This window comes from Pongo abelii, chromosome 7 (assembly GCF_028885655.2).
Source record: "Pongo abelii isolate AG06213 chromosome 7, NHGRI_mPonAbe1-v2.0_pri, whole genome shotgun sequence".
NCBI lineage: Eukaryota > Metazoa > Chordata > Mammalia > Primates > Hominidae > Pongo > Pongo abelii.
Window position 1 is genome coordinate 136,731,292 of NC_071992.2, and position 17,100 is coordinate 136,748,391.

The following is a 17,100-nucleotide window of genomic DNA, read 5'->3' on the forward strand; positions in this document are numbered from 1 at the left end:
AAGATTACAGGCACATGCCACCACGCCCGGCTAATTGTTTGTATTTTTAGTAGAGATGGGGTTTCACCATGTTAGCCAGGATGGTCTTGATCTCCTGACCTCGTGATCCATCCACCTCAGCCTCCCAAAGTGCTGGGATTACAGGCATGAGCCACCGCACCCGGCCAGTACTATCATCTCTTTTTTTTTTAAACTATTTTAGATTCTTTTTAAAATTGAGCCACAGTCATTTTCATGAACAATTTCAGTAGCAGCCTAGTTTTACGCTAAATTGTTCAAAGCTTAGTCTGATGAATAGGGTGGGGTATCAGGCTAGGAAATACATTTTTGAAGATGGTTTATGAATATAAAGTAATTAGATTTTTTTTTTCTTGTGCCTCCCCAGCTGGCACTAAGGGCTGTTTCAAAAGTTGAGTCTAGAATTAAACAGTGATCTCATTGTTGAAAAGAGTGTAGCCTCCTAAGATGCCTACACTGGAAACTAGATTTTGTTTTATTATTTCATTTTTGGAATGATTATTAAAATAATTGGTTATATTATTTTGGCATTTCTTTATGAACATATATAATAACTATCAGTAAGTCAGAATATTCACTTACCCAGAATATCCTGTTTCCCCCGTAGTCCTGGGATATATTTTTTCCTTCCATCATGTGGAATATTATTTATCCTTTAGATTATTATAATTTTGTTTTCATATTAGCTGTTAAAAATGAGTATTATAAGGTTTTAAGAACCACTAAGAAACTTATTGACAAAGAATATAACTAGATTTTTATTATATAAGAATTTTTTTTGCTAATACTAATAAAGACATAAGACTTTATTGTGGTTTATGTGTTATCTGTAAACTTTGATGCAACTAATAGACACTTGGTAGTTTCTGCTTCTCCCATTTTATCTGTATAGTATATCCAAAATATACGTATGCTTTTGGTGGAGAGGGGCATACAAGCCAACACCTTATCAAATGATAATGTAAATAAACAAAAATTGAAAATAGACTTTTTTTTAGTAATCATTTTCCCTTATTACTTTAGGAAGAGTGACGAGGCTGGAATAACTATGCTAATTGTAAATCTGTTACTCTCTGTGGCATTTACATAAAAGTTATTTAATAAGTCTTCAATTAACACCTGCCAAATCTGGAGCAACATTTTTTAAATGACTGCAGAGTCATTATGGCTAAGAGAGTTCTTTACAGTAAATATTTTTCTTTTGAGGAAAATAAGATTGTTGTAATTACAAGCTTCAGTGATTAAAATGCAAATAAAGGTGATGAGATTTAAAATAAATGTGGAAAGAATGTCATAGATTGAAGAGATATATATATCAGTTGAATCAGCAAGCAGCTAAAATGGTGAATGAATTAAGGTCACTGTATCTTTTGGCAAACCTTAATTTCAAATAAAACTGGTAACAACAAGTGTTTTTCTTTTCTAATAACCTTTATTTAAATTCATGTTCTAAAACTGCAGTTTATGAACAGAATTAATGTCACTCTAGCTATCTAATTGTAAAAATTGTTTTTGTTACTTCATCATTGTTTTTGGGAATAGACTATAACCCACAGTATCTTCCTATCTATGAAATAAACTGTAGCTATTCTAATAAAATTACAGTACTTTCTTAGTATTTTGGGATGTATATATGTGTATATATGACATTCTATATACTACATAAAAGAATCTTTTATTTGCTGTGTGGTTGTCTATAAAGAACTGAAGTACTGTCAAGAACTTTCTTTTTGTGAGCAGAAATTTACATTCCTAAGATAATTTTTAAAAATACGGTTTTATTGAGATATAATGCATACCATACATTTTACCCTTTTAAAGTTTACAATTCAGTGGCTTTTAAAATATAATCACAGAATTGTGCAACTATCACCACAATCAAGTTTAGGGCATTTTAATCTCCCCGGAAAGAAACCCCATACGCATTAGCAATCATTGCGCATTTCCACCACCCATTCCTCCCCCTTACCCCTAAGCAACCATGTATCTATTGTGGTCTGTATAGATTTGACTGTTCTGGACATGTCATGGAAGTGTAATCATATAATATCTAGTTTTTAGTGACTAGCTTCTTGGACTTAGTATAATGTTTTCAAAGTTCATCCATGCTGTACATGCTGTAGCATATGCCAGGACATCATCCTCTTTATTGCTGAATAATATTTCACCACTTAGATATACCACATTTTATTTATCCACACATCAGTTGATGGACATTTGGGATGTTGACACTTTTAGGCTATTATGAATAATGCTGCTCTGAATATAAAGGTACAGGCTTAAAATTATTTTCAGTATAAATCTAGGAGTGGAATTGCTGGGCTTCGTCTTTTTTCAGTGTCTTAAGGTAGAAGGTTAGGTTATTGATTGAGATCTTTAACACTACTTCAGCTGTATTTGATAAATTTTATGTCTTTCGTTTATCTTAGAGTATTTTTAAATTTGCATTGTGATTTCATATTTGACCCATTGGTTATTTGTTAGTGTGTTGTTTAATTTCCACATATTTGTTAATTTCCCAAATTTCTTTGAATTATTAGTGTCTAAAAGGACTAATGATTTTAGTCCTTTTAAGTTTATTGTACTTTTCCACTCCAGTGTTTCCATTGGGTTTTTATTTTATATCTTTTCATCTGTGTTCTCTATTTCATGAGACATTGTCATCATACCTTTCATTTCTTCTTTAAGCATGGTTTCCTTTAGTTCTTTAAATGTATTTATAATGTTTGCTTTGAAGTCTTTGTTATATTTAACTTCTGGGACCTCTCACAAGTATTTTCTATCACTTGCTTTTCCCCTTCTGTAGGTATTACACATTCCTGTTTCTTTGCACGTCTCATAATTTCTTGATAAAGATGGCAATTTAGGTAATATATTGTAGCTATTGGTTAATAATTTATCTCCCCCCTTATTAGGTTTGTTTTCTTGTTGTTTGCGTATTTATTTGTTGTATGAGTTGGCTAGGTAATTTTAATGAAGTCTGTTTGACTTTGGTGTCACTCTTCAGAGGGTGCGGCCTTCGGTGTGGCCACATTTACCCTGGGAATCCAGTGGTCTCTACCTGACTCACTTTGCCTTTCCCTGATACCTTCTTTGTCGGCCTCATTTGCTATCACGTGTAGCTGTTTTATACCTCACTAATTGCCATCTTCACTAATTGCTTTATTGTTTTTGACAATGCATTAGGGCTTAAATTGTTCCACATCCATTTAAATTTGATTCGTTTTTGTGGCCATTCTTCGATTTGAATTCTGACACCAAGATGACACTTCTTAGCTGTCTCATTCCCCGGTTTTCTCTAATGAACTAGATCTTTTGCTTGTTTCTCTTAATTAAGTGAACTACCAGCCTCCTTTTATTTGCTTATTACCAAGTCTCCATAGTTTTTGAGACCACCTTTGGGCTCCAACTTATCCGCAATCTGAATCAGATAAAGTCAGTTTCTTTGGGTAGTGCTTAGGGCCTTCTGTTTTAAGGTCTCTTCCCCTGGGCAAAATCTCCGAGCCACTACTTCCGTAGCTGAGCCAGCATGTAGCTTCTGGTCTTCTTTATATACCTCTCCCGGTGTAGAAACTGCCCTGTGAATGCGCTGAGGTGAAGACATTTGGGTCCCTATTTTCTCAGCTTTCCTATCCTGGGGTAGAACCTCTACCTTATGAGTAGGGGCTAGGTGGAGAAAGGAAGTTCCTGAATTCTCATCATATGCATTAGGAATTTAGTCTTTTCAACTCAGAATGAGGGGATGAGAAATTGCTGACAGCCTGCTCCTTCCCATGAGATGCTATAACCCTTTATTGGAAGCCAAGGGAAGAGGGAGACCCATCTTTTTGGCCACAGCCACTTGGATTGGAGTTTCTGTCCGTCTGCGTTGGGAATGGGTGGGGAAAAGCAGGCTGCAGCTGAAGCGCTGCGGACTCTTAAAAACTAAGCCACACCCTGCTGCTTCCCAACCCATTCCCAACTCAATGGATAGAAGCTCCAATCTGTCCAACGTGCTTCTTCCCAATCCTAATCTTAGTATATTTTCCTGAATAAATGTTTCTTAATTTGGTATATACCCTTAGGATCATTTCACCAGTTGTGCTTGTATTGCTGGGGAGTGGGTCCACAGACTTTCTCACCCTGCCGTCCTGATAGCCCCTAAAATAAACTTAAGGGAAATAGAGACATAGATAACTTTTTAAAGAGGTAAGCATTCACTTTGATTCCCTGATAATTAATCAACCCATAACTCTGCCTTATATATCTCAAGCCGAAGACACTTTGTTTTACCCTCTCCAGAGAATAAGCCTCTAATCTTCTGACAGTCATTTGCCTGAATAGAGTAAGGGATCAGAAGGCCTGTTTCTCAAGTTGACTTTCAAACTCTGTTCCTATTCCAGCTTCATTTTGCTTCCGGTGCCATCTGGGGTCACCATTCCAGAGCCTCTTGAGGATGCGTGTATAAATTGTGTTGCTTTGGGGCTTTCTCTGCTGTTTTTCTAAGCTCCTTAGCAGTGGAGAGACTGAAGTTTGTTATCAATTGTTCATATGCTTTTCTGCTTTCAAATTTTAGTTGTCGTTGTCTCTTCCAGATATTAGTTCTTGTAGATTTATGCTATTTTTAAGATTTCTTTATTCTCATTTAGTGGAATTTCAGGAGATAGTGAATATAAATGTTTATGTCCAACTCACCATCTTCAGCAAAGAAAGATTCTACTTCTATTTTTAATCTCAAAGGCTTCACCGTTTTTCTTCAACCTTCACTATAACCCTCACTTGATTTGCTTTTAAAATATACTAGATGCTGTCTTAACTGACCTTCACATAACTGGCATGCCAGATTAATGAATGCTCTCCATTCCCTCTGTAAAATACATTATGGATGCCCACTGCAAGAAGCAAAAAGCTACTCCCAAGTATAGCTGTATCCTTCTGCTCCCACCAATTAAGTTGGTGTTTGTAGGAATCAGTTTATTCCTCTTTAAAGAAATGGAAGCTGTAAACATTATTGATGTGGTTATTTAAGAAATATACTGTAGAACTCTGGTAAGCCATATCAAAAGTTAAAGAATGAGTACACATACTTTTAATTTAAAATAAAAGATTTATGCTTTGTAATTGTTATGATTTTTTGCTTTAACAGCTTTCTCAATTAAATGAACAACTACTAGCCCTGAATGTATTAACAGCTTGTTTTAAAATAACAAAAAATTTTATTATATCATATGGATCAAATGTGTGGTTCTGTTGTGTTGTGTGCTGAATTTTCACATACTTAACAAGAGAATTGTTTTTGTTTAGTTCCAGATGTTGAAGTGAAAGGAGAGTGTTCTAGCTATTATCTCTTGTTACAAGGTAATGGCAATAGAAGATGTAAAGCCACATTGATTCACTCAGCCAACCAGATCAATGGCTCATTTGCACTCAATTTAATTCATGGAAAGATGAAAACAAAGACAGAAGAAGCCAAATTGAGTAAGTGTTAACTTTAGGTAGAAAAATATGTTTACATTGTTTGTGTGTGTAGTTAGCATATGTGGCTTTAAGTAGAAGAAATACTAAAAATTTAATGAATTTATTTTCACCAAACTCCATTCTCTTTCATTAATTTACCTTTTATTTAAAACATATTATGACGTATTTTTACAATTTAATGTGCAAAGAGCAAATTCCTTTTACATTATACCTAGTAAAGTTTAGTAGATCAGCCTTCAATTCTAAAAATGAAATTTTTAGTATTTTCCACTTTAAATACATATATTTTGCTATATTTCTCATTTTCATTTACATCTTCTCAAGCCACATGTTCTATTTTATTGCCCATCTTTCCCTCTTCTTCCCAGGCTTTATTATTTAGGTTATCGATTGCTGCATAACAAACTACCCCAAATTTAACTTAAAAATAGGAGTTTATTATTATCTCTCATGGTCCTGTGGGTTGATGGGCTCAGTTGGATGTTTCTATTTTGAGGTCCTGCATATGATTACAGTCACATACAACTATGGCTCCAGTCATTTGAAGATTCCACAGGGCTTGATGTCTAAGATAGTTTCTTCACACCCATGTTTGGTGCCTGGGCTAGGATGACTGGAACAGATGAGGTCTGATTTTCTCTTCACAGACCCTTTCCTCACAGCTAGCTTGGGCTTCCTTACAACATCATGGTCTTAGGGCAGACTGACTTCTTTTTTTTTTTTTTTTTTTGAGACAGAGTCTTTCTCTGTCACCAGGCTAGAGTGCAGTGGTGCAATCTTCACTCACTGCAACCTCTGCCTCCCAGGTTCAAGTGAGTCTCCTGCCTCAGCCCCCCAAGTAGCTGGGACTACAGGTGTGCGCCACCATGTCCAGCTAATTTGTGTATTTTTAGTAGAGACGGGGTTTCACCATGTTGGACAGGATGGTCTCGATCTCTTGACCTCGTGATCTGCCTGCCTCGGCCTCCCAAAGTGCTGGGATTACAGGCGTGATCCACTGTGCCTGGCCTAGGCTGACTTCTTACATGGTTGCTGACTTAGAGCAATTGTTCTGTGAAGCTACAAGGCTTTCTGTTTCCTAGCTAGAAGTCATTCAGTGTCACGTTTACGTTACCTTATTTGTTACATAGTGTGAAGCATGTCCAATAATTAGCAATCTTAAGGGAGGACTGCCACAGCGTGGAGAATAGGAAAGATCATCACTATGCCAACCACCAGTAACGGGAGTCTAAATACATCTGTCTGCTGCCCCATGGGCTACTATTTCGGTCCACCATGTACTGGTTACCAATTTGTCCTAGTCCGATGTGACAGAACACACTCACATACAAGTTATGTGAAGCAGATTTATTACTTACAGATAGGCAGCAAGGAACAAAAGAAGCCTAGGATCTGTTGTGAGTCAGGCCCCCAAGGCTCACGAAAGCTTCCCAGGGCAGATGGAGTCTTGACTGCATGTGCGCCATTTGCACCACAGCTAAGGGACCCCAAAAGGCAGCCTGACCTGGCTTCTGTATTTCAGGGGCCATGTGACTCATTGGGCAACGCTTTGAAGGACATTCTGCTTTTAGGGGCCAGAGGAAAAAAACTCAAGCTATCCTGGGCAGTTCCTCCCTATTTCAAGATAGTACATTTCCAGTGCATTCTACAGTTATTCTGAGTAAAATGGGCATGAAGAATGGGGAGAGAGACATGGCTAAGGCTATCATGGGACCATCCAGCACATTTATCTAGGTTGGATTCATTGTGGAGGGGACTGCACAAAAAGGAATAACAGGAGATGTGGTTCATTCAGTGGCTTTTGGGGGTATCTTTAGAGACTAGCTACCATTCCCTATCTGTGATTTCTGATCAGGTAGAAGAAAATATGATTCAGGGAATTCTACTTTGCTATCTAAATTCCCTCAATTTAAAAATCAGGTCAGTGTTTAAAATGCAAAATAATTGAGTATGCTTATTTTCTGCTGCTTAATTATTATTATTATTTACTTTGAAATATATAAGGTCGAGAGAGGTGAGTGATTGACTTTTATTTTTGTTAAATCGTTGCTATAACACATTTCCCAGGAACTGAGTACTAATTGTTGGCAAAGGGCATCGTTAATGTTGACCTTTTTTTTTTCTTATTTCTCAGGTTTTCCTTTTGACTTATTATCACTTCCACATTTTTCTGGGGAGCAGATTGTACAGAGAGAGAAACAGTTAGCTAATGTTCAAGTTTTAGCTTTGAAAGAATGCCTAAGTAAGTAACAATTTGTATATTTCATCCTACTCTAAAAATGTTGACTTGTTTGGACATAAGCTACCTTTATTTGCACACTTTTTCTTATATAGTTTATCTTTTATTTATGCTACTTATTTATAGAACTATTTTTGAAAGCAATGATGTAGAGTAGAAGAGATATTTTCACTAGATTCAGAATATTTCTGTTTATTTGTACATCACTGTTAACATTTGTAAAAGTATTTCATCAGGCAAATTTTGTATTTCAAAATTTGTTTTTAATTGTATGCTAGAGAAGGTATGTAAGTTTTATTTTTCTATGTATAACTCTTGATAAAATATCTTTTTATATATTTTTGGTAGCAGAAGTTGGATGCTACAAATAGGAAAAAATGCAAGTCTTAGAGAAATTAATGTGTTACCTTGAGCATTGATTCTTAGAGTTTAATAATGATCATCAATAATAAGTAAGAACATCTCATGTACTAAGTGACATTGGCATTATAGATTTATCTTATTCAGAAAAGAGTCATAATTTCACATTTTTTCTCTTTTACAGTTAATTTGGCTATCAGTCTTATTTTTTAATATAAATTTTAAGCATTCATTTGTTGCCTAATTGAACTTATTTATGGTTATGTAATTTCTAAGAAATTGATTCAAATTGTGAGTCCTCCTTAGTTGTATGTATAAAAAAAGTTATTCGAATTATATATTACATATATTATAAAATAAGAACTATCATTCTTTTGTTTAAAAACATATTTAAAAATTGTGAATTCAGTAGCCTACCTATTCAATAGAAGATAATTTTAGAATAGTTGGTCTCAATTATTCATGTAAAGATTGCAGACTTTTTCAGTTGTAAAAATCCAGGGTAATCGTTTAGTCTTGAGCTCCTCTAACCATTGGTGTTTTTTTTTTTAACCAAGAAAATGATGTTTGCTTAAGGAAAGTGTAATTAGAAAGGCAAATCATTTTTAATAAAGTGTAGTACATGTTATAACCAACAAATACATAAATACATACACACACATATATACTGAAATACCAGTATTGTTATGGTTATAAAATGTTTATTTCAGACATCAGCCAGCTGTATTATTCATTTTTTAACTCTGCTCCATTCCTGCCAAAAACCCGTCAGGCCCTGATTTCCTTGCCCCTCTGGCAGCTTTTTATAACTCAGTTCCTTCAACATCTCCACTGATTCATCTTCACCTCTGTTCCTCACCTTTCCAAACAGAAAAACTGTCAGAAGAGCAGGGACCTTTCTGAAGCTGGTGCATCTCTTCTTTGTGAAAGGAGAAGACTTAACCCCAAGAGGGCCATCCCTCCTGGTTGTGTGGAAAGGGAAATATGACAGCTATAACTAGGTTGCTGCCTAGAGGTGTGAGTGAAAAGTTCAACAGAGTTGGTGAGAGGGCAAGAGAGAGTACAGAAATGCTAAAAAAAAATCGTAGGGATGCCACTAGACTGGGCAAAGAGTAAGGTGGGAATCTGAAACTGAAGAAGACCTTAGAGCTGGTTGCTGCTAGAGACACTAGCTCTGGGTATGTCCATGAAATGGCCAATTTGCAATCGGAAGCATTAAATCTTGATTCAGATAAATGATCCAGTTAATCTATTTATGATGAAAATACTTACTGAACAAATCTCTTCTCTACCCAGAGAGTAAATACTGGATTAAAAACTTGGAGACAAAGATGCATCTGTTTAGAATGCCTGTGTCTCAAAAGGCATTTGCAGAGGCATTTGCAGAGGCAAACGACAGCAAAAGAAAGTTTCCAATGTAAGCATGTCTTAAGTGTCTACTTCAGTGATTTTCAAATAATTGAAGTGTGAATGTAAAAGTACTTAAAGTAATGCAGTTAACTTATTTGTACATGATAAAAAGTAAAGAATATAATGGGAACAGCTCTCTTTGGAAAAAAATTAGTGGTTCAGTATCCATACAGAGATTATAGTGTTTACAGAAAAACAAAATTTGTTCAAAAAGATTTCCTCAAATTATCAACAAAACACGGGGTAGACTTGTTACTCTTTTTCCACTATTTCTCTAATACTAAATTAGAAAGAATAGCTAGAAAAATTTGCACAAAAATGTACTCAAAAATGTACTCACTAATAACACTGTTGAGGCACTTTGTTTTTTAAAATAACACGAAATAAAATTTGTTAGGGCTTAATTTTTAAAATTAGTTTATTTTCATTAATTTTATTTTGAAAATTATATCTAATACTATTTAATTAGAATGATATTTAAAATTTGTAAGCTTGTGACTTATATTTTACCAAATTTGTTGGTAATTTATAACTTTTTGTATTTGGAAATATTAAAAATCTTGTTTCACTGATTTTTCAAGAAAAGGCTTAAGAATGCTGAACAATTTTTACATAAAAGACTGTTCAGTATGATGCAAGATAAGTATGAAAACAGCAGTATTATCATTTTGCTCCAGTATTGCAGTCTCTACTCTGAGCTCCCTACATCTTTGTTAAATTTATAAAACACAGTGCAAAGCTTATGCTCGACCTGCTGATTCCTTTGGATGTTCTGCTTCTACATTTTTCTTTAATAAATCCTTAGTTATTACTAGCTTTCTTAGGAAAATAGCATTCTTATGCTGACTCATTTTTAGACTTTAGTCCAATGTTTTTCTCTCAAATATTTATCTGCCACTTATATGCAAACTCATTTGTGTGAAGATTATGTTTTACCTAGGTAAATTATCCTGCTTATAACTTGTAAACTTTATCTGTTTTCTCTCTCCATTTCTTAATCATTAAGGTCAATATGAATTCTTATTCTGTTCTTCAAATTTTAATATAATTGACAGGTTTAATAAATATAGGTCAGGTTCAGGTTCAGATTTGAGTGTGTGTGTGTATGTGTGTGTGTGGGTGTATATATATAATTTTTTTTTTTTTTTGAGACAGAATTTTGCTCTGTCACCCAGGCTGGAGTGCAGTGGCATGATCTTGGCCCACTGCAACTTCCACCTCCCGAGTTCAAGTGATTCTTGTTCTTCAGCCTCCCAAGTAGCTAGCATTACGGGCATGTACCACCACGCCAAGCTAATTTTTGTATTTTTAGTAGAGATGAGGTTTCTTCATGTTGGCCAGGCTGGTCTCGAACTCTGGACCTCAGGTGATCCACCTGCTTCGGCCTCCCAAAGTGCTGAGATTACAGGAGTGAGCCAACACACCCGGCCAGATTTCAGTATATTTTTAACATTAATAAAAACATAGGGGCTAATTTCTGAAGCAGATTACTGTGTACATCTTCCAGATAAAACCAAACCATTGGTAACTTTTTGTTTTAGAATGGCTCCCAGCAGATTGTGCAGAAAAAGACAATGAACCTTATGATTTTCTCACTAAGAGGGTGTAATAGAGGCAGAATATATTACAGCTCTCATTTTACTGTTACTAATATTCTTGATTGTGGAAGCCATGTTAGTTATCTTGGGTCAGATTTGGAAGGACCCTACCAATGTCCACATTGGTGATGCAGGATTTTACAGAGGCTTGTATCGTGAAGCTGATGTTCTAAAGTAGAACCTTGACACTGGTTGCCTCCTTCTTATTCTGCTCCCTTGCATTATTTATGTGCTGACCTCAGGTAGTGTCATGTAATAATGCTTTAATCCTCTGTGTCTAAGGACACAGTACAGTGCTTTTTAGGCAGTAAGCTCTTAAAATTAATAAATGTGTGTTTTGTTGAATTCTCTATGAACTTTTAGGTTACTATTTTATTGTAGAAGAAAATGTTACTAGTCTAGAAGTGTTTTAAAATGAACTATTTTTATCAAAGTAATACATGGATATAGTTTGAAAAATCAAATGATACTGAAAAAGCTTCAAGTGGCAAACAGCAATACACTACCCATGCCTCCCCATCTTTCAGTCCCTGTGTTCACAGACAGCTATCCTCAGCTCTTCCAGGTAGACCCCTATACAAATAATGTAGGTGTGCTGCTATTTCTTGATTTACCAGTTTCAGGCATTATCTTAACATCTAACTATGGAAGATAAAAACTTCACTTTCCCACATAATCCTCACTTTCTCTTTCTGCTTCTTAAAGTGAAGTCATGAATTTTGGTTAAATCAGTGCTTGGCTTTAATATTATTACAATTTTATAAATAAGTTTACTGCTGAGCCATGTAATAAATGATGATGATGATCAGATCTCTCTTATATAATTCTTTGTTTTTCTTATGGTTGATAATCACCTTATTTTAAATTTGCCTACTCTTCTGTATAGACAAAACATTGTTATGTTTTTCCAGAGGCTCCAACATTTCTGCTGCACTCCTATCATTAACATTCATTGTGTATTCAAATACATCAGTTCCTTTTTATTTCTCTATTGTTTTCTTTCCTGGAGTGTTTCATATTTTGCTCGACTATGGACTGATTGCTTATATCTTGCTAATATCTTGAAGATTTCCCTTTCCTTTTTTCTTCTTTTGGAATGTTCTTTTTCCTAGACCCCGTATTCTCCTTTTTCTTGGATTATGCCTTTGTTCGGTTGGTGCACTTCTTCCAGTCACTTTTTGAGCAAAAGTTCATGGAGCATAAATTTTTTGAGTTCTTGCATGTCTGAAAATTTATTCACTTCACTAATAAAATTCTAGGTTAAAAATCATTTTCCCTCAGAATTTCAATGATACTACTTCATTGTCTTCTGCTTTGCTGTGTTTCTGTTGAGAAGTCAAATATAATTCCTATTCTTTGTGGTAAACTAATTTTGGTTTGTTTGTTTTTTACCCACTTTCTGGAAACTTTGTCTCCAGAAGCATTGTCTCTAGAAGGTTTACTTTGAGTCATACTGTGTTTATCTTTCCCCTCTTCCCCACCAGCCCCATTTATTGAACCGTGTAGTTGATTGGCAATTTAAATGGGAGAGTCATATCTTGAAATCTGAAATTTTTTTTATCCTTTTAATAATTTTCTTCCTCCTATTCTCTCTCTCTCTTTCTCTTTCTCTCTCTCTCTCTGAAGCTCTGGAGCTCTTACTAGATATTGACTTTTCTGGACAGAATGCCTGATTTCCATTCCTAGTTTCATATTACTATGTTTTCGTTCTAGTTTTGGGGGGATATCTTCCATTTTATTTTGCAGCTCTTCTATGGAATTTTTGAAATTTTATCTCTCGTGTGCTTAATTTTAGAGTCATTTTTTGTTCATTGATTTTTTTTTCTTTATCAAAGCATCCTGTACTTATTTCATGGGTGCAGTATCTTCTCATATGTCTATGAGAAAATTATAGCAAACTTTGTTTAGTTTTCTACAATGCTTTTGTTTCTGCTGGACTCCCTTTTTTCTGTTTGTTTGCCTTAGTCTCTCTTTTGGATGTTTTTTAGTTTGGGATTCCAATGACTAATACCCACTTCTCCCCCCAACATTTGAACCAACTAAAAAATAAATGTAAGAAATATACAGATGGAGAGAAATTATAGACGAAAGCTGTACTAAAGGATATGGCTTTTAGATCTATGGCCAAGTTGGCCTTCTCATACATAAACCCAGCATCGAATTTTGCCATTGAATGGCTGTCAGAGCCAGGCAACTGCAGACCAACCCTGCAGCAGAAGTCTGCAGAGAAAATACATACTGAAGACTTGCTCACTCAGATGAAAGTCAGAAGAATCTATCAGAGCATGCTTTGTTCATGACTAGCTCAGTGAGTGATGGGAAGGAAGGGGGAGCTGAAAGTGTTAACTGAATCAAATCTTTGCACAGGGAAATAAAGAGCTGCCTCTCCCCCTCAACACCTTTCCTTAAATGTCTGGAGATTCTTTTGTTTCCATCCTATTTTGAAATGGAGGTTTTGTATGCTAACTTCTAAAGTAATATCTGTCAAGCTTCACTATAGTATGGTGAAGTGACAATTCAACAGTTTGTTCATGAGCTTCTACCCCTAAGTCCACCCCTTGCTATCTAGAGTTCTTTTCTCTGACAGCATTCAGTTTAACCAAAGGAGAATCCTCTGATATTTCCAGTGGGGCATTTGTGATGTTAGCTTTCTGGTATCAAGGCTTGGAGTCCAACCTTTCAATGAATAGACTTTTTCCTTAATGCCTTAGTTTTAACCCCAGCCTCAATACTATCTTTTCGTATACCTGATGTTCCATACAAAAACAAAAAAGAAAAAAAAATGCAAGCAGTGTTGCCTGTCTAATAGGAATAGGTTGCGTAGGGGAAGGACCTGCAGTTCTAACTTCTTGTGCTACATCCAGTCCTGTTTCAGTCCAGCATCTCACCACCAGCTTTTGTACTCCTTGGTAGTGCCTCTCTACAGGCATCCAAGGTGGCTCTTCCTCTACTTTGCAGACTCAGTTACCACTCAGCTGTCATTTATGTCTTCCAAAATTTGTTGAAAAAATGTCATTTATCATTCCTTCTTTTGTTCTCCCTTTTTATTTCTTTGCTGTGATTTTAGGTTTTGAGAAGAAGAAACAGAAGTGGCCAAGCTACCATATTTAACTGAAAGTCTAACAGGTTTTATTTCTACGTAACCATGAACATAAGACCATTTTAATGCTCTGCAATATATTTCTGAAGGCTTTAGTAAACCTGCCTTTATCTGTTATCAACTTATAGTATCAATGAATTACTTCTGTTTATCTCACATAACTGGAAATTCTCCCATTATCTACAAATAGGATTAAAGTGAAAGAAGGCCTACAATCCTGAAAACAGGAATGTTGATTTACTAGAGAAATTCACTTGTTTTACTTCTGAAAATATTTTCCACAAAAGAGTAGTAGATGAGCTCCAAAGAGAATAAAAAATAAGTCAATTGTATTGATTTGTCTTATAGAAAGGAGAAAGTTGGCAAAGCAGCCTGAAACAGTTTCTGTTGCTGAACTCAAAAGTCTGTTAGTACTCACAAGGAAACACTTTTTAGATTATTTTGATGCTGTGATTCCTAAAATGATTCTAAGAAAGATGGACAAAATTAAAACCTTCGATATATTAAATGGTAAGTTTTTTATTACTTTAAATTTTAGTTATTTGTGTGTGTGTGGAAACTATTGACATTTATTATTAAAACTTATAAAATGTATTGGTCAAATCAAAATGTATTTCACAAATTTAAATAATAATAGATACTTATATAGATACAAGTATGTATGTATATGTGATGAACTGTATTACTCATTATTTAAACATTATAAATTTTCTAGTAACTTTTTTCATTAAGTATGTTCAGTGTAATTGTTTTTGGGCAGAGGAAGAAGCACTTTAAGATGATGCCGCTCTTTAAGCTGCTGAAATGTGTGAATTTCTATTAAGCTACATTTCCATAAAGTGTGGAAAGCAAAATCTACATAGTAAATTTAATAGAGGTAAAAGTCCATATGATAAGATGACACACATTTAACATTCAATAGGGGAGGAACAGTCAGACTTCACTGAGACAGCTGGAAATCATTTCATTATTTAGTTGTATTTCTTTCTGCTTTCCTGAGTTCCAGTGTTGCGATGAATTTGAATAACCTTATTTAAGGACACAGGCTGTGGAGCTAAATGGTCAGGGTTCAAATCTCACTTTTGTTACTTGCTAACCAAATGTCTTTAGGCAACTTATTCAACTCTTTGCCTGTTTTGTCATGTTTAAAATGGTAATAATAATACAACCCACTTATTAGGATTATTGTGGGGATTAGTAGGGTTATTGTGAGGGTTGAATGAGTTGATACCTGTAAAACACTTAGAACACAAGTACCAAAAAAGATGTTATTTGTTTTATCATTATCATCACCATTGCATATCAGTACCCAAGTTAAATAGCACACAGAGTAATCTGAAAGGTGCTGGAGACATTTTTAGATTACTTGTAAATGGGGCATGTGTTCAATAAGTGAGAGACCATAGCTCCATGGTTATAGCATGGACTCTGGAGCAAGACTTGCAGCTTACTTGCTATGTGACCTTGGGCATGTTTTCTGATCTTCGTGCCTCTACTTCTTTATCTTTAAATTAGGGATGACATAGGTAGTTATGAAGATTAAATTAATTATTCCTAAATTGCTTAGGCAGTTGCCTAGTATAAAGTAAGTGCTGGTTAAATAAATATGAGTTTTGAGGAGAGAACTACAAGTAGGGTAGAATAGTCATGAAGGCTGATTAGGAGCCAAGGAAGTTGATGTAGGTCTTGAATGATGCAGAAGATCTAGATAGAGGGAAGATAAGATTTGCCAGGTAGAAGCACCATATTCAGGGTCATGGAGGTAAGAAAAAGCAAACTGAGATCAAGAGAGAGATTGGCTTACCAGAGGATTTGTATTGGAGATAAGGGTTGAAAGATAGGAAGGGCTCAAATAATTGCTAGGGCTTTTATATAAGTTTAAGGATCTGTATCTTAGAGTTACCTGTACAAAGGACCCTTGACACACTGAGCTGCAGGAGAGCTCATCTTAAAATCAAAAAGGTTTGAGCAAAGGATGAACACAATCTACAGTCAGATTATGTCACTCCTTTGCCCAGACCTTCTTGATTGCTTCTAATTGCACATAGAATGCATCATCCTTCATATGGTTTGTAAAAACCTTAAATGGCATCTGGCTTCATACTTATTCTAGTACCAGTACATTTCTGTTTCCTTTTTACCACAGGAAGTCCTTTCTTTCCTTGGACATGTTACATTTCTTTCTTTCTGCAGTGTCCTCTGCCTGGAATTCTTTTCTTCCAGCCTTTACCTGATTAACTGACGCATTCTTCAGATCTTGATTTAAATGTCACTTTCTCAAAGAGGCTTTCCCAGACCTTCCCCAGTTTCAGTTGTTTTATGTTATACTCTCTCCCTGTAATTTTTTTTTCAAATTATTGGATCACATTTTAAGATTGTATTTATTGAATAAATGAAAGAAACTTGGAAGATTTTTAGAACCTGAACTGAAATTAGACAGATTATACATTTGAACATGACTCCTAAGAATGAAGTTGTGATTTTTAACATCTTTTGTTGCTTTGATTTGAATAAATACATCTACTTGTAAATTGCATAATGAAAGAAACACTAAGGCCAATTATATATCATATTCTGACTCATTTGCAAGCATGCATATTAGGAGTTATTAGTAATTAATAAAGTTATTTAATCTGCTTATTTTTTGGTAAAAACTCTAGCCATGTATAACAAGTGACAAGTCAGTATGTAGAAAATGCCTAATATAACCATTTATTTACACATTGTCACAAAGTTGCTAAAGACTTTGACAAAGTCAAATGTGATATCTGAACTCATAATACAATAACTACAATAACTGTCTCCTTTGCATGGGCCCACTGGACACATCAACACACTGCATAAGTAAGTTTTCCAGGTAATTCTATCAGATCATTATTTTATTACTTCAAACACTTAAAAAGGATCTTCTGGCATTT

The 17,100-nt window shown here is 35.1% G+C and overlaps 1 protein-coding gene across 1 annotated transcript in view; it reads left to right on the plus strand.

Annotated features, from left to right (window-relative positions):
* MTBP (MDM2 binding protein) overlaps positions 1-17,100 on the plus strand; it is a 78,229-nt gene that overhangs the window by 37,544 nt on the left and 23,585 nt on the right. Inside the window, exons 12-14 of the mRNA XM_024250975.3 lie at positions 5,302-5,475; positions 7,610-7,717; positions 14,531-14,692. Coding sequence (XP_024106743.3) covers positions 5,302-5,475; positions 7,610-7,717; positions 14,531-14,692 — 444 coding nt within the window. The remainder of the gene's footprint in view (positions 1-5,301; positions 5,476-7,609; positions 7,718-14,530; positions 14,693-17,100) is intronic.